Here is a 19,927-nt window from a genome sequence, read left to right on the forward strand (position 1 = left end):
CTACCCATCCTGTGGGGTTGTAAAATTCATACATTGTCCATCATAGAAGGATACCATATTCACACTGTCCAGTCTAAGTATAGATTTAACATTCTAACACTGTCCATCCTACACGGATATAATATCTACACATTTTCCATCCTGTAAGGATGTAATAGCTGCACTGCCCATCCTATGGGGATATAATATTCATACACTGTCCATCGTGAGTGTTTATTTAACATTTAAACACTATCCATTCTTCATAGAAATAATATGTACACATTGAACATCCTATAAGGATACAATAGCTGCACTGCCCATCCTGTGGGCATATAATATCATACACTGTCCATACTAAGAGGATATAGTATTCACAGAGCCCATCGTGATTCTGGAGTTAACATTCAATCACTGTCCATCCTCAATGGATATAATATTTACACACTGTCCATTCTATGAGGATGTAATAGCTGCACTGCCCATCTTGTGGGGATACAATATGCATACACTTTCCATCCTAAGAGGATATAATATTCACACTGTCCATTCTAAGTATGGATTTAACATACAAACACTGTCCATACTACAAGGATATCAAATGTACACACCGTCCATCCTATGCGGATGTAATAGCCACAGTGCCCACCCTGTATGGATATTATCACACACTGTCTGTTTTATGAGGATATAGCATTCCCACACTCTTCATTCTACGGGGATATTCTATTCAAACATTGGCCATAACATGATGATATAATATCATGTAATTTCCAGCCTACAGGGATATAACATCCAAATACTGTCCCTCCTATGAGGATATAATATTCACACTGTCCCTCCAATGAGGATATAATATTGACACTCCCCATTCTATGAGGATATAATATTCACTCACTGTCCATTCCATGAGGATATCATTTTCGCTCACTGTCCATCCTATAAGGATATAATATTCACTCTCTGTCCATCCTGTGGATATTCGTATACTGTCCGTCCTATGAGGATATAACAAATACTGTGCCTCCAGAGAGCATTTAAATATTCACTTTGTCCATCCTATGAGGATATACTCTCGCTCCTCACTCCATTCCTTGGAGTGCAGTAAACTCCCCCTGCACAACAGGGCGCGCTCCAGACACAAGAATGAATATTCCCCCTCAGAGCGGACCGAGGCCTCGAAAGAAGTCCGAAGAAAAGTCCAGGCCGCGGCCCCCGCATTACCAGGGTCTCCACGGGGCTCTGGGGCTGTCCTGGGCGGGCTCTTTAGTGCTGCTGGGACAGGACGGAGGCCGAGAAGGACGCACCGCCTCTGCTGCAGCCGCAGGTCTATGGAGGGCCCGCAGCAGCTTCATCCGGGTCTCTGCGGGGGCTCCGTGGAGGGAGAGGAAGAGCAGAGAGTCCTGGAGGCACCGGGAGTGACCTTCACTGGAGGCCGTGGCTGCAGGGAGAGACGAGGGGTTAATGTTTGTACAGTCTCACACCAGGACGTGACAACACAGAACAATCTTAGCAGCGCGCGTAACATGATCGGTTGACTGAAGTGCTGCTGTCTGTGTCCTCAATGAGGCGCTCCTTGAATAACAAGCAGTGAGCGACTCTCTCCAGTTACGTCTCTGAACCTTCATGATCGAACCTCAACCACCCTTCAATCCTAGTCCCTCGCACACAAATTACTGCAGCCTGCTGCTTTAACTCTTCATTGAATAGACAATACATCACCCTCACTTGCCTCGACCCACTTTCACCACGTGCAGCAGCTGTTTGTACCCAAACTTCAGACTTCACCACATAAAAAGCCAAACTGATGCCACGAGCTCTCACCTGGTGCCGGTGTCTGCACGCGCTGGGCCAGGTACGTCACGGCCATTTCCAGGATATCCGCTTTCTCTGCTTTGGGCGGAAGTTCATGTTCCTGAAACTCTCTCTGCAGTAACATCCTCAGCTGCTCAATGCTGCTGTTGATGCGATCTCTCCTCAGCTTCTCCACCGCTGGCTTCCTCAGCTGCAGAGGAAATATATGGGTTTGTTATTATATTAGAACAAATTTGCGGACGTGTTTAACACTTTGGAAAAGGCAATAGCTGCGTTTATATTTATAACTTTATGATACAGCAGTTCAACAAAATAATATCAACGTAGAACTAAGGTAATGTTAAGAAACGAATAACCACATTCCTTTTGATGTACTATATGAAGTTTATTTAACAACTTTAAACATCGGTATTATGTCTACGCAAAAAAATATAAATACGCATAGCTTAAGAATTTTTTTTCTGGTTATTACCTTTCTAATGTGTATCTCCTCGCGCTCCTCTTCATATTTCCTCTCGGTGCTGAAAGGCGCCATCTTGCCCGGTGTGGGGTGAAGAGCGGGGTCTCTGCCGTGAACCCACAGTGATCGGTATCTGAAGAGCTCGCTCCCTCAGGCCCTATTTATCCCCCTCCGCCTGAAGGGTAGTGTGTGGGTCTGGGGCCGGAGAGAGGTTCCCACACTCTGCAGCCAATCAGAGAGCAGCGGGGACAATAGAAGTGTGGCACACTATAGGGTGGGAGGGGGGGGGGGGGATCTGGGGCCTGGACACAAAAGAACAGAGTGTGGGAAAGAGCTGCCCATTAATGTGACATGAGCCCCGGCATCTGCCAGGATCTAAACAGTGTCAGTAGCATTAAATACGGGCGGGTGCGGCTGCAGCGCCGAAAAGCATGAATGAGCGGGCCATGAGGGAACTTATTAATGTTCATTGGTTTTTTCTATTTACGGAAAGTTTATTTCTATTCAATGTAGTCAATGTGCAGGATGAAGAGCACGCACGGGGGATGCTTTTTAATTTTGAAAAATATTTACCATCAGTCATTAGTATAAGTCGCAGGAAATGCTGCATCAAAACCTTAAATTTCACCCCAGCCTAGCGGGAAAGTTCAATGTGCGGCGTATTTAAGAGTGAGATAGGAATAAACAGTTCTTCGGCCAAAGAAGTGTGTCCTTCGTCTCTGCGCAAGCACCTGCGTGGAACTGTCCAGTGCTGAAAGGCTCACACTGGCTGCAGCACAAAGATTCAGGCAGGTAGGTAAAGCATAAAATGGTAATACATATTTTGTTGTTCTCCAGTGTGGGTTCCCATCTCCACGTGCCTTGGTTCTTTTGCTACAAAGGTCTCCCGTTCGCCCCAGATGTGACCCGAACGTGTAAACACCTGTTTTTGTTAAGTCTCCATTTCGAATTTGGGCTTCAGAGGCCCTCCGCACGCAGCGTCGCTTAGCCAAATTATCTGAAGAATTATTAATGGAATTGTGTTTTTTAAATTTCCGTTTTTGATATATTGAGGTCCCAGTGTGTCTTCGTGCTTGCCTATAGCCCAGTCTGACATGATATAGCCCCAGTACCAGCCCCTCGATAGTATTAACCTGGCCAAGTTCTCGGGTCCGGACAGGACCGGCGCACGGAGGCCTCGCCGCTGCCACAGGCCGCTCCCCAGATGGCGGCTGCAGATGAACCCAGGGGAGGGTCAGATTCCCTGGAGCCGGAGGCCTCTGTGTGACACGCTTCTATTGAACCCTCTGAATGGGATGAATGGGCGACAGTGTGGGAACCTCTGGGAGTCTCAGGCCCCGGCCTCAGAATCACAGCCCCTCCAGCAGACCACGGGTCTAGGATACAAGTGAGGGGGCGGGAGCTTGAAAGAGGGTTAACCTCTGCCCGCCACCCCACCTGCCTGTTGCTGCAGGTGACTGCTGCGGGAGCTCGAGAGGACGAGGGATAGAGAGGTGGTTACCTCCGACACACGATGGGGTGGGAGTAGTGCCAAGACGACCCTCACCGCTCCGCTGTATGAACTAGCAATGTCCACATTTTTGTTTCCACTTTTACTTGTTGTCACAAAATTAATAGTTTGCTTATCACTGATCACTTGTTGATGAAACACATTTTCAGGCAAAAACGGATGAAAAAACTGATGAGCTTCAGCGTCATTCTGTTGGTCCTAAACACAGGACATAAAACTCCCTTCTGTGAACGTGATGTTATTAGTCCACCCTGCATGTGATGTTATACTGTTTTATCTGCTTAAACGTTGATTGTCCTAGGTGCAAACGATCGAATGGGCAATTATACATGCAATGTCCAAATAAACAATAGAATGCCCTCCATTATGCTTCGTTTGTTCAAAGTTATTTTAGTCATGTTTTGCTCTCGCATGCAGACCAGGCTCGTGCCCTGCCCCAATAGCACACTTGCGTAAATTCATCATGTCTGGAACGCAGTTGCACCCCTATCCCAGTCGCACAGCGTAATATAAGTATTCACAGAGACTCAATTTTCATCATGTAATCCATTTTTGACAATGTTGTTCCATTTGTTAGCCTGGTTTTTCATTTCCTGCAGCAGAGGAGAGGCCAGGCAAAACCGGTGAAAATGTGCATTTTCACAGTCAAAATAAAACCAGCCCGTGACACTGACCCCAAGGGCGCATCAGAGCAGGGGTGCTTGGACAATGATATGATAGTGAGACAAGAGAGGGGCAGACAGGAAGGACTTGGTGCACGGAGGGGAGATAACCGAGTCTGCATGAGTGAGAGAGAGAGAGAGTGACAGCAAGAAAGGACAAACCGAGAGAGAGGGGAAAGACAGAGAATGAGAAAGAGGTTGAGGCTCACAGAGAGTGAGAGCGAAAGAAAGTGAGAGTAAAAAAAGTGGATCCAGAAAGAGAGACAGAGGGAGAGTGACAGCGAGACAGGAAGAGAGAGAAGAAAGCAAAGGCAGGTTGAGAGAGGGAGAGTGTGACTGTGTGAGCATATGATATCTTTTGGCGGCTCGGCTCGTATGTTGGTTTTCAGATCCCAGTCGGAGCCTTACTGACTCGAGTAATGACCTAAACTCCCAATCAGACCCGTCTCCAGTTTAAACCTTCTAATCCAAACCCCCCCCCCCCCCACCCAAGCTCAATGGACCGGGCCATCCACCCTCATGATTAAACCTACTAATCCGCCCGACCCCCAGCTCAATGGACCAGGCCATCCACCCTCATGAAATGCGCTGATGAGACCCAGCCGCACACTCCTCGCCCCAACCATCAAGCAGTGCGAGGGTCAGCGCCTAGAAGCACCGCCACACTTATGAACTGAATATGCCCCTCGGTGTGGCACATAAAGCCAAGAGGGAAAATGTATGATTAAATTCACCTAAACAGAAAGAAGAAACCTGTTAAAATATATGTTCAGGAAGCAGGACACAGAGGAAAACCTAAGGCACGGAACAGAAAGGAGCAGCAGAAGTCTATCCTGAGAACTGTCTACAGGAGGGAAGAACAGGGTCCAGTGGGCAAAAAGAAGATGCAAATGAAAGAAAGTAAACATCACAGGGTCAGACAACCAAACAAGGGCAGATAGAAACATAAATGAGAAGCATAAATCAGCGGTATTCGTCTTATATTGTGGTGTAATAAAGAGTGTGGCCGAGTGGGTGGTAGCTGTGACCTAGTTATAAGACAATATATACAGGGGCTACCCCTCTAAATGTATCACCGCCCCCACCACACACACTACTTGCGGTTACACATAGGTGTGATATTCATGAAATATCCCTACTTTCTGTCAAAGCTTCACCCACCCTCCCACACGCTCCGGTGTTGTTGAAACCGACAGACTGGGTGATTAATTACCAGCATTTAGACTGAGTGAGTCCTCGCGCTGCTCCCATCCACCCCCTTGTGTGTGCTTCAGACCCCCCCCCCCCCCTTCCACCATCCTCTCGAGCTCCCTCTCGAGCTCCCGCAGCAGTCACCTGAAGCTAGAGGCAGGTGGGGGTGGCGGGCAGAGGTTGATCCTCTGTAGACTCCAAGCCCCCGCGCCCCCACCTCCCGCCCCCTCACATGCATCCTAGACCCGGGGTCTGCTGGAGGGGCTGTGATTCTGAGGCTGGGGCCGGAGACTCCCGGAGGTTCCCACACTGTCGCCCATTCATCCCCTTCCGAGGGTACAATAGAAGCGTGTCACACAGAGGCCTCCCGCTCCAGGGAATCTGACCCTCCCCTGGGTTCATCTGCAGCCGCCATCTGGGGAGCGGCCTGTGGCAGCGGCGAGGCCTCGGTGCGCCGGACCTGTCAGGACCGAGAACTGGGCAGGTTATTACTGGAGGGGCTGATACTGGGGCTATATCATGTCACACTGGGCTATAAACAACCTCGAAAACACCCAGGGGGTCTCGATATATTACAAATGGCAATGTAAAAGTCGCAATTCCACGCTTAAATCTTCAGGTACTTTGCCAAAGAGACGCAGGGTGCGGAGGGCTTATTAATCAGTGACGTAAGGAAAATTTAGGGGCCCCTGGAGGGGCCACCTCCGGACTCAGTCATGAGCTATCAGGCCAGAGTAATGTGCTGAGGGAGCCCCGGGAGCTTGCACCCCGCGCACGGCGGGGGCCGCAAGGACCTGCGTTACGCCACTGCTATTAATCTCAGGTTAGAAATTGAGAAATTACACAAACCGGTGTTTACACGTTCGGGTCACAGCTGGAGTGAAGGGGGGCTTTATAGCAAAAGAACCGTGGCACGTGGAGAGGAGAACTCAGGCTCGGGAGAAACAATATATGTATTACCATGTTATGCTTTACTGCCTGCCTGAATCTTTGGGCCAGATGTATCAAACAGTTTTACCCAAAGTACATCCCCACCAGCCTTTCCAAACGCTTGCAGTGATGCAGCATAATAATATGGCGGATGGTGCCTACTAGGCACTACGAACATTTTATTGATGCAAAGTGGTCCGACAGGCAATCGTTACGACTGCTGCTGTCGGACTGGTCCGCCATGCACACCGCCCACCATCGCAATCTGGTGGGCGGGAATTGGCGCACGATTGCGGTGAATCCACCACCGGCAGGCTAACAGTGGCGGATTCACCGCAATCGTAATCACCCCCTTAGTTGTATGTTTGTAGGCAATACTAACCCTCGCATGTGCCTGTTCCGTGGGACACCAACACATACTTACTTGCCGGTCTGCATTCTGCATACATTTTCTGTCACTACTAGGAAATAATGTCAGCCAACAATAGCAGTTCTTGATGGTGGTCATTGTTGGCCGCAGATTTATTAATATCAATAACATTATTAATAACAATATTAATAACATACTGGTTGTGCAATCTTCATTTGCGAACTCTAGCCATCAATCATGCACATCACATTACAGATTATGACACCTTCATCTGGTACAGGTGTCTGTCTTTTTGTGCACTCCTCAGTTCGTAAATGGCACTTGTGCACAACCAGTTCTTAGTCAGTTTATCGGTGTTCCAGTGGTTGGTTGGCCACACCCTTTTGGGTGTCATGGAGGGGAGCTTATCTGCCTGGAGTTAGGTCCCCAGCTCGCTACCATTTGCGCCCTGCCGTCCGGCCGGGTCTGGGCCGCGAGTGCCGTCTCCATCTGTTCCTCCCCTCCTTTGTGCGGCCACGTCACCCTGCCGTGCGGCATTCAAAAGTGAGTGGCCCTCCTCCTCCACACCGCCCACCGGTGTGTTTGGTTAGCCAACCATTGTAGGATTTCCGCCACGCCGCAGGGAGGCTCACGTCTTTCTGCGGCTCCCCCCATTTGCCCCTGGTTCGTGGCTACCCACCTCTCTCTTTTTTTTTTTTTTTAAAGACAACCTGCGAGCGCCATTGCACCCCACAAGTTATCCCAGAACACCTCCATTCCCTTGTCGGACAGATGCACTCCATCTTGTCCATAGAGTTCTGGGCGGCCTGGGTGGATGAGGCCATGCCGTATTGATTCCAGGCCATTGGCAGAGCAAAATTTGTGCATGGCGATATTTAACTTGCGCCTCGCATTATCTACCGCTTTGTTGGAGTCAGCACCCCTCCAGTGCCTCCTGCTGATCATCTCTGACCAGACCACTGTCGTGGGACCCAGCCATGCCGCCGCTTTGGTGAGGTCCTTTTGAATGGCCTGACCCACCGCCTTGCGGCCCAAACTTGTTAGGTCATTCCCCCCGAGATGTACGATCAGGACATCGGGCAGCCACGCGGAGTCTGCCATAAGGCCGTCCAAGGTCGGCAGCAACTGCTCCCATCTCATGCCAGGCCGTCCTATCCAGCGGATGTATGTCGCCTTGGGTCTGCTTTCTTTGTGCCCCGCTCGCCGCCACCAGGACTCCATTCTGGACACGAATGAATGTCCCACCACCCAGACAAGCCGCGGACGTCCCCCTGTCAAGAGAAAATGTTCCATTAAGGTGGCTTGCTGCGCACCAGGTGTGGACGAGGGAGGGCCAGGACCCTGCCGTTCGGCATCCCAAGGCGCTGCTCCCCTCCCCCCACTTCCCCTCGTTTTCTTTTCTTCTCCCCCTTTCCCTCCTTTTTTTTTTTTTTTTTTTTTATATGAGATGTGGGCGTATGTAGGACTTGTAGGCCCTGGAACGCCATCTGCCCACGGCCATGATCCTGTCCTCCGGCATGCCATGCTGCGATGCCGAGGTCGCTGCGCCGATCCTGAAGGAATGAGGAGCAAATGATGTTGGCTGGAAACCGGCCTTACCAAGGCCCTGACGCATTACAGCCGTGAATTGGAACCTGCTCAGGTTCCTTCCGTCCTGATGTATGAAGAGGGGGCCCTCGCCCGCCGGGCGGGCCGCCATGTACTTAAACAGCCAGCACACTGCGCAGAGCCCGGCCTCTGGGATGCAGTGTAGGCGTATCGCCGTCCCCTTTCGTGCCCTGTCCGTTTTGGACTGCCTCAGCGTGAGCTCAACGGCCCTTACCATCGGCTTGATATCTCTAGCCTGCAGGCAACGCTGTGCCGGACCTGATTTGTTGGGAGCCACTATCTCACTTACCCGGAATGCCCCAAAGAATGCCGTGGTAAAGGCCGCCCTGAAAAGTAGAAGCTCGTATTTGTCCGAGATGATGCTGGATAGGGTATTCAGTAGCTGCCCCAGCTTGTTGAAGTCAATGGGACGCCTGCTGTCCTTCTTTGTCCCCTCAACCCTTCACCAGCCTTTCAAGGCTGCTTTGAGATAGGCAGAGGCCGTGGGGTCTTCACCTGTGTAGAGCCTGGCAAAGTGAGCAATGGCGGCCAGGTGTGCCTGGGCCCAAGATCTCGATTTCTTGGCGTCGAATGCCCATTGCACGAATTTCTCCACTGCTGTGCGCGCCTCGGCCTTGTCCTCCAGTGACTTTATGCCCCCAATTCTCATTACTGTGCCTGCGTATTTCTTGTATCTCTCGTGTACCTCAGAGGTGAGTGAGTGCCCTATTAATCTGGACAGGTCAACCCCCTCAGGTCCCACAGGTATGGAGGAAAGGGGGTCATCTCCCTGTTGGCCCCGGGTACCAGTTGTCTGAAACGTTTCATTTGGGACCGGGATAGCGCATCTGCAGCTGTGTTCTCCGTTCCCGGCACGTGTCGGGCCTTCAGCTCCAGGTTCCCCTCCAGCTGTAATTTAACGAACTGCCGCATTAGCCTCAACATGTCCGGGCATCTTGCTGCGCCTCTGTTAATGGCCTGCACTACCCCTTTGTTATCAGACCATAGGGTGAGTTTCAGGTTTCTTATCTCCTCCTTCCAGACGGTCAGAGCCACTATTATTGGGAATAGCTCGAGGAAAGTGATGTTTTTCGTGAGCCCCTGCGCATGCCACCTGTCTGGCCACTGGCTGGCACACCATCTGTTCCCCAGGACCGCCCCAAAACCCAGGCTCCCAGCCGCGTCCGTGTAGAGGGATAGTTGCTCAGCGGTGACCCAACCTTTTCTCCAGATCCGAACTCCATTGAACTCCCGCAGGAATTCGTCCCACACTTGCAGATCCTGCCTTACACCCGCACTCAGCCGGATGTGATGGTGTTTGTGGGTAACGCCAGATGTCAGCGCGGTTAGGCGCCTCAAAAAGACCCTCGCGGGCGGGATGACCCTAGCCGCGAAATTCAGTCTACCTATCACCCCTTGGATAACCCTGAGGGTTGCCTTGCTTCGGCCCCGTAGTTTGGCAATTTCGTCCCTGAATTCCTGCACTTTGTCTGGGGGCAACCTGGCGGTCCCTGCCATGGAGTCGAGCTCTATGCCCAGGAATGTAAGTCTTGTGGTTGGGCCTGTCGTTTTTTCTTTTGCCAGGGGGACCCCAAGTGCTTCTGTCAGGGCTTCAAATGCTGCCAGTGTACTAGCGCACGTCGTGGATCCTGCTGGGCCTGTGAACAGGAAATCATCCAGGTAGTGCAGCTTTCCGCCTCCTTGGTGCCTATCATGGAGGGCCCACTCCAAGAAAGTGGCGAAATGCTCAAAATAGGCGCATGATATGGCACAGCCCATGGGCATGGCCTTGTCAAAATATATGTCTCCCTCCCATTGGAATCCCAGTAGGTGGAAGCTGGCCGGGTGGACCGGCAATAGGCGAAAGGCGGATTCAATGTCGGCCTTGGCCATGAGGGATCCCTTCCCTGATGCTTTGACTAGCACGATCGCGTCATCCACCGACGCATAACCAACTGAGCATGCTTCCGGGTCAATTCCATCATTTACGGACGACCCTTCGGGATATGACAAGTGGTGTATTAGTCTAAATTGTCCCTTCTCTTTTTTGGGAACCACTCCCAGTGGAGAGATGACTACACCTGCATGTAGTTCCTTAGGAAGGGGGCCCTCAATCCTACCCAGGCTCCTCTCCTTTTCTATTTTTTCGCCTACCACCCTGGGGTGTTGCCTTGCTGATTGTATATTATCCGCTCCCTCCAGTGGCAACGGGCCATGGAATGGGATAATAAAACCTTCCTCAAAACCTTCTACCAGTACTTTGGCGTCCGCTTTGTTTGGGTATCTGTTTGCTAATCTGCGCAGCTGTTGCGTATTAATGGGGGACCTAGCCAGCTGGCAATGTTGGATGTCTACTAGAGCCCCGCCCCTCCTAGCCTCTGGGCTAGTGCTTCTTGTGTTTCTCTTTCTTGTCGCTTTTTGATTCGCGCTTAGAGCCTTTGCATGCCACCGCGGCATGCCTACCCCCGCAGCTTGAGCATGCGTGTTGGAATTTGCACGAGGAGCCCCATGAGCAGTCCCCCGCATCATATCTCCAGCATATTGCCTTGGTTGTGGGCGGGGAGTTGGATCTCCCCGAGGAATGCTTCTGGTAAGATTTGTTCTTCCCCTTATGGGAAGAGCTCCGAAAGGACTGGTCATATTTGCCTGTCCAGGTTCTCACTTCTTTGGCCGTGAGCATCTTATGAATGAAACCTGATACGTCTTCCTCATTCCACTCCATCTCTGGGTGCCTCTGCATCTTTAATCTAAACCCTTTATCGTATTCTAACCAGGCGTCCCCGGGGAATTGCCTCTGTGCTACGTGTATGTTGGCTTCGTATAACCATAGGTCAGCTGCGCAATGGGGGAACCTCTCCACTATGATACATGCCATGATTCTGAATGCGTCTAGCCAATTCTCGAAATTCCGCTCCTTCCTGGCCCCGCGCCTTTCTCTTTTGTCATCCTCCTTCCTGTCACATGTGGTCAGGTCGAGGCCCTCTAGCTGTATTTCCAACAGTGAGAATATATCTATGAACTCTTTGCGCCATATCCTCTCCTTCACTGCAAGAGGAATAAGGCATGCCAGCCCCGTGGCTTTCGTCGTCAAGGAGGCCGGCCCGGGAGATGGCCCAACATAGAGGTCAGTGCCTAGCCCGCCCAACCCTGGGCTCCCGGACGAGGTAGTGTACCCCCAACCGGGTAGCGGGGAGACCTGTTCACCCTGCGCGGACAGGCCCACCTGCTCCTGGACCCTTGTCTGCCGTGCCCACCCCGGGTCAACCATATGCCATGTCGCACCCCCTGTTTCGTCCGCGCGCTGTTCCCTAGGCCCTGCTACCCCCTGCCCCGTGCCATTAAGCAAGGCTGGCGCCAGCAATTTCTAGCATTCTTTTACAATGGTACTAATATGCTCACCATTAACTGCTCTGCTGGTCATCTCGCCCTCTTTGGCGTCGTCTAGCCTCGGCGGTGGGGGCTTCTGGCGCACCTTCTTGGGGGGGTTTCTTTTGGAAGTCTTCTTCCGGGGTGAGGTCTTGGACTTCTTGGGTGCTGAGGGGCCCGCTTCTTCCTCCGCCTGGCCCTCCGGCCTATTCTCCTTCCCTTTGGCCAAGTGCGGTTGGAGCCAGTCGTCGCCGTGCACCGCCGATATTTCGCGGATCCTCTTCAACACCTCTGCCATTTCCTCCGGCTGCTCCTCCGCCATGTTGCCCTCTTCCCCCTGTGTCTGCGTCAGGCCGTTTTGTGATGGCGCCGCGTGATGCGTGTGCCTTTAGCAGGCTCTGAGCTCGTCGTATCCTTTTCTCAGGTCCGCTCAGCCTGATGCGTGAGGTTTCGGGGGGGGGGATACCGAGCGGGCGCGTCCCTGCTGGGCGGCGCGCTCCCCCACGTGGTCGGCGGGGAGGTGTGGTTTGCCCCGGCTGCGAGTGGTTTCTTTAGCGCCTTCTGCGCCGCTGGATCGTGTCGGTGGGCCCTGGCCCGGTTCCTGCGAGCTGATTTCTGCGCCGCTGGATCTTTTATCTTTTCCGTTCGTTAGCTGTAGCGGCTCAATGCGCGCTATGAACGGGGAGGGCAGGAAAGCGGGGGGAAAGTCGAGTAGCTGACTGCGGTGGAGCTTGGCTGGGCCGCCGAGCTCGTACTCCGTCTCTGTCGCTTCTAAGTAACAGCGTTGGAGTCCCCCGGCGCTGGGTGAGAGGCTGGAGCGGCGTGCTACTCAGCGGAGCCGTCCCGGTTCGCCAGCTTCGGCTGTCCCTCGTCGTCCCGTGCAGCAGTCGATCCTCTCTGATCCGCTTCAACCGATGTCGTTGTCGCGCCGCTCTCCCAGCTCCTTGAAGACGTTGTGCTTCTGCTGGGGAGCGGCGGTGCTTAAATCCTCCCGAGCCCCCTAGGGGGGCTCAGGTGAACCCCCGTGATTGGTGGGTTCAAAGGTCGCAAGTTTGACCATTGGTCGCCCTCTGGGGCGCCCGGGTCACGAGGTCACTTCCTGTCGGGGTGGCTGGTGCGCACCCCGCTTCCGCTGGTTCCTGGCCGCTTCGGGGCGCCCAGAACCAGTTCACCCCACTGTTGGCACCGCGTGGGTTATGGCGCCGGCCCTTGAGCCTCCCCCCCCCCTACGGGAGGGTGCGGCGGCCTCTGCAATATCCTTCTTTACATTTGTTTATAAAATTGAAGACATACAACACATTTTTTTCTAAAGTTTATTTATTGTATATTTGACATTTTTAAGCATATATATATATTTGAACTTAAAAATAAACATTTATATATGATTAAGTAAATAATTTTTTTTAATGATTTTATATTATTAAATAAACATTGTGAATTATATTTAAATACTAATGTATATGTTCATTTTCCTCTTTCATTTTCCATTGTTTAAGACTTTTTTAACATTTCTTAAATTGTTTTATACATACATTTTTAACATTATTTTAAAATATTTTTTTTAGTATCTATCAAATAATTGTATGCATTTTCTACTATTATTTAATTTGTACTTTACCATTTTTATACATTTTATCAATATTTTGTGACATGTTTTACATGTTTAATAATTGGTACAATTGTTCACACATTTATTCAACATTTTTAAATGATTTCTCATTCATTTCTATGGGAAGATAGTCTTTTTTTAGTTTCATTTAATGGACAATTTTTTTACTGCTACCTTCTATTTTGTAATCTATTTGTGTTAATTTAAGTCCATTTTCACAGAACCTGGTCATTGTAAGGTGATGGTTGTGGGAACAGGTACATTCTTTTTTAAGGATTCTTTAGGGTTTTGAGACTATAGGGGTTTAGGGGAGACGTCCAGAAGTTAGTTATGGTGTTGTTTGTGGTTTTTGTTGTATATTACGATGTATTATTAGTTATGTGTTTCACTACTTTGTAGTTTTGGGTTTTTGTATACTATCTTAGTAATGTATCATTATGTTATGTTAAATTGTGTTATGTTGCTTATATTTTGATAAATAAGTGTGATGTATATATATTTCCGGAAATGTAATGTGTTTTGCAGGTGGGTTTTCTTTTTTACTTTACAGGTTTTTGTCTAAGAATGTGTCCTATGGGCACTGGGAGTTTCTGTTTTTTTTTTTTTTTAAAAGGTAATCAATTTTGGTTTATAATAACCCAATGCTTTTTACTTTGATTTCCTTTTTTTCGGGTGTCATGAAGCATTTCTTTTTTTTAAGCACTGTTTTAATTTTTCTACAGTTCCTAGCTACTTTGGATCGCTTTAAGAGATAGCTACTGGATTTCTTTTATTTTGCATTTTTGTGGGGCTTTTTAGACAATATATTTCTCAGTTTCGGTAGATTAATATTTGTAACTACATGGATACACAGGAAGATCCTCGGCTACAGAAGAATACGTTTTAAATATTTTACGCCCGATTACAATTTTGGCAGGCATGGCACCGCAGTCAAAATGGCAACGGATTCACTGCTTTGCTGGCGGTCCAGCCACCCCATTACAATGCATGTGGTTTCACAGACAAACAAGCACTGGAAATGCAATAGGTCTCGCATTAGAAAAGTGTGAGTTATTGGTCTTGTAAATGTAATAATTTTTTAATTTTTGTTTATGTTTTTATAATTTCAAATGCATTCATTTTGTTATTATAAATGAGAATTTTTTTAGAAATTGCAAATGTGACACCTATAGCATTATTAAATATACATGTTTAGTATTTACCTAACGTACATGTATTGATATGACCAATTGTAATGGGTTTTATTTTTTATAAATAATTAATAATTACATAATAATTTCACTAATGTATAATGGCACTAGCTTAATTTTTTTGTGATAATGTGTAGCGTATTATAATATTTGTAAAAATGAAGATTAAAAGTGTAATAAACATTTTTTTGTTTCTACTTTTTGTAATAAAGCTTTAAACATTGATACATTTCATTTTTGCTGAGAACTGGGACTTAAAGAAGGAAGTGCTGGAATAGATTTTCAGATTATGACGGGTGAAGAGAGGTAAGCATGTAATTATGGTAGGTGTTAGAGTGAGTGAGTGTCATCACATGCCCACACTTTGCCTCGTACTTCACCAAATACACAAGTTACAGTCATGAGCCACATACTCTATCATATTCCAATAAACGCACACTTTAAAATGCACATGTGACCAAGATGTACATCATTACATGTACCAGTCACGGCAGAACATAGCATAACACACACAAAATACTGCCACAGATGTCATTTCGAACATGTCACACTGCCATGTAACAACTACATGCACGAGTTACGACAATAACAATATCACATGCACACATCACACCATGAGGAAAAAAATATGTTGCACTGCTGTAACCCAGGCAAAGTAAGCTGTGGCATTTTATGGGTTCTTAAGAGGGAAAGGGGAGGAGATAGTGGGAGGGAGAGAGAGGAAGAGTGAGGTGGGTGGGCGGGGAGACAGTATAGGGGAAGGTAGACGGGAAAGAGAGGTAAGAGTAACAAGAGAGAACAAGGGAGAGTGAGGGTGAAAGAGGAAGTGGAGGAGCAAGAACGAGCGGCCGAAACTAATTGAAAACGTGCTGGGAGGAGAGATGGGGGGGGTCTGGAGGCCTCGGAGCACGAGTGTGCGGGCTGGGGGAGGGGGAGCACAGGGAGAGGGGAGGAAACAGGCTGTGGGAGCCTAATCTTTACGGTGGTCGGTTGTTTAACAAGAATAAAGAAAGAAGGAAAAAACAATGACTCGTCTTTTACCAAGAGCCGGGCGGCCTTACCACGCAGCTCCAGGGTTTGTTTGCCCTAACCACAAACACACGTTCAGGAGCTTCGGATTAGACACAGAGCTGGGAGCACTAGCTAAGCTGCTGGCTCTACTCAGCGGAGTGCGTGGAGAGCTGTGACGTGTCTGCAAGTTATAGAAATCGGCCGCGCAATTTGTTTCTTTCCATTGACTTCAAAAGTCGCATTTGTTTGACGGAGATGTTATTTTTGGACGTCTGGGGGTGATAGGAAACAAGCAGTGCTTTAGCTAAGTAACTCCTCGCTGAGTAACATCTGATTGGAACATTGACCAAACAACCTGGGCCTATGATTTCTTTTTTCGAAAAATTCACAAAATAAAAAATGTTTACATGCCTGCAAGTAGTTTGCTGAGGAGTGGGTGGGAGGGGGCAACGCAACATGGGAATGGAGCAGAGGGGAAACGCATCACACACACACACACACACATGAGAGAACAAGGGAGTGCGAGAAAACCAGCAAGAGTCACAGCAATCTTAAAACAAGCATTGGCAATATGAAATAATAAAAAAGTACGGGAAATGCACAACGAGAGACAGAGCTAAAAACGCAAAGGCACCGAGAGACAGGTGGAGGCGTGAGACAGAGAGTTGTGTGTAGAGAGACAATGAGAGACAGAGTTACAAAGGGAGAGGCTTCGAGAGACAGAGTTGGGAGGAGCGAGAGACGGGTGAGATGAGAGAGCTGGCGAGGGGAAAACAGAGCATGGAGCCAGGGGAGACAGATCAAGAGAGTAAAGAAGTACACACACGAGAGAACAAGGGAGTGCGAGCAAACCAGTAAGAGTCACAGTAATCTTAAAACAAGCATTGGCAATATGAAATAATAAAAACAAGTACGGGAAATGCACAACGAGAGACAGAGTTAAAAACGCAGAGGCACCGAGAGACAGTTGGAGGCGCGAGACAGAGAGTTGTGTGGAGAGAGACAATGAGAGACAGAGTTATAAAGGGAGAGGCTTCGAGAGACAGAGTTGGGGGGAGCGAGAGACGGGTGAGATGAGAGAGCTGGCGAGGGGAAAACAGAGCATGGAGGCAGGGGAGACAGATCAAGAGAGTAAAGAAGTACCGACAAAAGAGTTAAAAAACTGAATTGAAGGGGCAGCGTGGGGCCAAAGAGAGAGGCAGAAAGAGGAGACTGGGGAAGCCTTAGAGAGAATCAGACAACAGTAGTTAAAGCAAGTCGGGCGGCACAACAGGGGCAGAAAAAAAAACGCGAAATGAAAGCCTTTGATGCAGCAAGGGGCGGAGCGGATACCTTTGAAGAGCTGCTGGAGGCACCAAGCTGGGGAACAGATGGCTGGCTTTGATGTGCACGCGCTTTTTATGTCAATGCGCTTGCGCATTGAGCTTGCTTTTCACGGGCACTGCGTGGAAACGCCCGGATGGTTAAGCTCTGGATAAGCCCCTATATTCTCGCAAGTCAATGCGCAAGCGCATTGACAGGCGAGACCTAAAAACTTCAGCAGTCCCACCACCAGGAAATCCTGACCATGGCGGCAGGACATGAGCATCTGTTGGAGGGCAGAGAGTCAGTGTTCCCATCAAAGCAATCACAATGTGCCTTCCCACTATTGTAATTGTAATTCTGAAGCTTATAAAGCGCATGGGTACACTTACCAGTGTGTCCCCGCGCTGAATAAACCGCTGAGGAACCCGTCCTGGCCTATTCCTTTGAGGCACCCAACTTCTGGGCACCCCCCTGGTGAAGCCAGGCATCCTTAGCGGTTAGGGCCGGTGTGGAGACTAAGCAAGTTATTGCCCAGAGTTGCAGCGTGGGACCCCATGATTAGAGTAGGCACCGTGCCGAGAATTATCGGGTCCGCAGACATTTGAGCTCAAGACCTGCCGCGACGGAAATTGAACCCTGGTCCCGGGCCAGACCTCTGCATCAGGGTCTGTCTCTCTAATCAGTGAGCCACACTCCTCCACACTCCTCCACAAGCGGCACTAAGTCCGACCCTGTTCAACATCTACGTGGCCCCCCTTGCTAGGCTAGTAAGATCGCAGGGGATGGAGGTGGTTTCATACGCCGACGACACCCAGATTATGGTCTCACTCACTCAGTCCTCTGTTATAACATCTGCCTCTAGCTTCAGGTCCTGTATGCAACATGTTGCAGATTGGATGGTTACCAACTTCTTGAAGCTAAATGGCGACAAGACTGAGATTCTGATTTTTGGAAAGGACCAAGACATCTGGTCGAGTGAGTGGTGGCCCCCTTCTCTTGGCATCTGCCCCACTCCCTCTCAGTCTGCCAGAAATCTGGGTGTAGTGTTCGACACCTCACTCTCGATGTCCCTTCAGGTGAATCGGACTGTTTCGACCTGCTGGGGCGTGATCAGGACGCTCAACAGAATTCGCAGCTATTTGTCTCTCGAAGCACGCAAGCAGATTGCAGTCGCCCTTGTTGGTTCCAGGTTGGATTATTGCAACTCTCTTTACATGGAATCCAACAAGGGCCTTATACACCGACTGCAAATAGTGCAGAATGCCGCTGCACGCTTTGTCCTGGATCTTCCCAGGGCCTCCTCTGCCACTGCTGCGAGGAGAGATCTTCACTGGCTGCCCATTCAACACAGAATCAATTTCAAAATTCTGTGCTTGACCTATAGAGCACTCGAGGATGGATCTAATGGCGCTATCAGCTCTCTGCTTACCCGTTACCATCCCACACGGTGTTTGCGCTCTTCGGGACTATTCCAACTTGTTGTCCCTCGCTTTAAGCTCACCAGATGGGGAGCCAGGGCCTTCTCCGTTGTTGCTCCACAGCTCTGGAACATCTTGCCAATGGAGATCAAGACCCTACCCTCTTTAGTCTTGTTTAAAAAGGCCCTTAAAACGTGGTGCTTTTCGAGAGCTTATACAGGTTGAGCTGCTGGGTCTATGTTATGAGCTTGATTTGGAATTAGGCGCCTTGACGCCCATTGGGCTATGTTTGCGCATGATAAAACCCCTTTTTATTTATTTATTTTATTTAAGTGACATATATAAGGCTGAAATTCACCTATACTCAGGTCCACACGTCCTTTGCCGCCATGGAGCCAATCTTACACGTCCTGCCACTGCTGCTCCTGCTTGATATTATCCAAAACTGACACTGTCATGGAGACAAATGATGGTAAGCCACACTCTTATCCATTTCCATCGACTCCTCAGCAAATAGATGCCCAAACATGGATATGTCAAGGGGTTTGAGGTCACAGGACAAACATACATTGTGGGCCCCTATTCGTAATATTTCTGAATGAATGATCCAATTCGAACTCTATGATGCCTTCTTTGGCGAATATGCCTCTAGACCCCGCATCCCGTTACCCCACATGTTGTTACAACGCGGTCGTTACAATGACCGCTTTGTAACAACGCATACCATTACTCCGCAAGTTGTAACGACGACTTGCGGAGGGGGGCGCTGGATGTTGGAATAGTATAATTTACTATTCCAACTCCAGTCTGTGCAGACAGTAGGGAAGGTGTTGGATTTTAAATACAACACCTTTCCCCCCTCCGCAAGTCGTTGTTATGACTTGCGGGGTAATGATATGCTTTTTTTACAATGTGGTCGTTGTAACAACATGCGGGGTGATGGATGTGGGGTCATGGTTGTTTACCTTCTTTGGCAAGGTCACTGACAATGCACAGACACACTTTCCCAAAGTCAACATGTGTTTACATCAAATATTCAGGAATAGTGATGTGTGCATTAAACTGTGTATGACAACATCACCTCCTCATCTATCTCACAGCTATTGATATCTGTGACACCCACATTTTGATCACATGCATGGTCCTGTTGTGATATCAAAGGTAAATCTATATGGATTTGTCATGAAACTGAAACATGCATTCTCTGTTAAATCTCTGCGATGGACTCTCACAAATCACCCACCTTTAAAGGTAATGTTAGGTAAATGGGATTCAAAATAATCGATGTGAGAAACATTCACAGGTCACAATATAAAGACTCTCTGCAGATTAGATTTGCCTCTGCCAGGGGGACCACTGGAAGGCTTGGGCCCTGGGCCAGAGTGCTCTTTGCACATGCCTCAAACTCTCTATGTGCACATGATCTGTGGCTTGAAAAAGTGCTTAACCAAGTACTTTTAGACCAATTGCAAAGATTTCTATTAATCATGCAATAAAGAATTTACTTACTTACTTACTTACTTA

At 49.0% G+C, this 19,927-nt stretch overlaps 1 protein-coding gene across 1 annotated transcript; it reads right to left on the bottom strand.

Annotated features, from left to right (window-relative positions):
- Positions 1–1,199: 1,199 nt before the first annotated feature.
- On the bottom strand, positions 1,200–2,329 carry LOC144753296 (transcription factor HES-5-like). Its single transcript, XM_078641034.1, has 3 exons — positions 2,267–2,329; positions 1,804–1,984; positions 1,200–1,420 (listed from the first exon to the last, which is right to left on the bottom strand). The coding sequence occupies exons 1-3, from the start codon at positions 2,327–2,329 to the stop codon at positions 1,200–1,202; spliced, it is 465 nt and encodes a 154-aa protein (XP_078497160.1).
- Between the last annotated feature and the right edge of the window lie 17,598 nt (positions 2,330–19,927).

The sequence above is a fragment of the Lissotriton helveticus genome, chromosome 5_1 (genome assembly GCF_964261635.1).
Source record: "Lissotriton helveticus chromosome 5_1, aLisHel1.1, whole genome shotgun sequence".
Classification (NCBI taxonomy): Eukaryota; Metazoa; Chordata; class Amphibia; order Caudata; family Salamandridae; genus Lissotriton; species Lissotriton helveticus.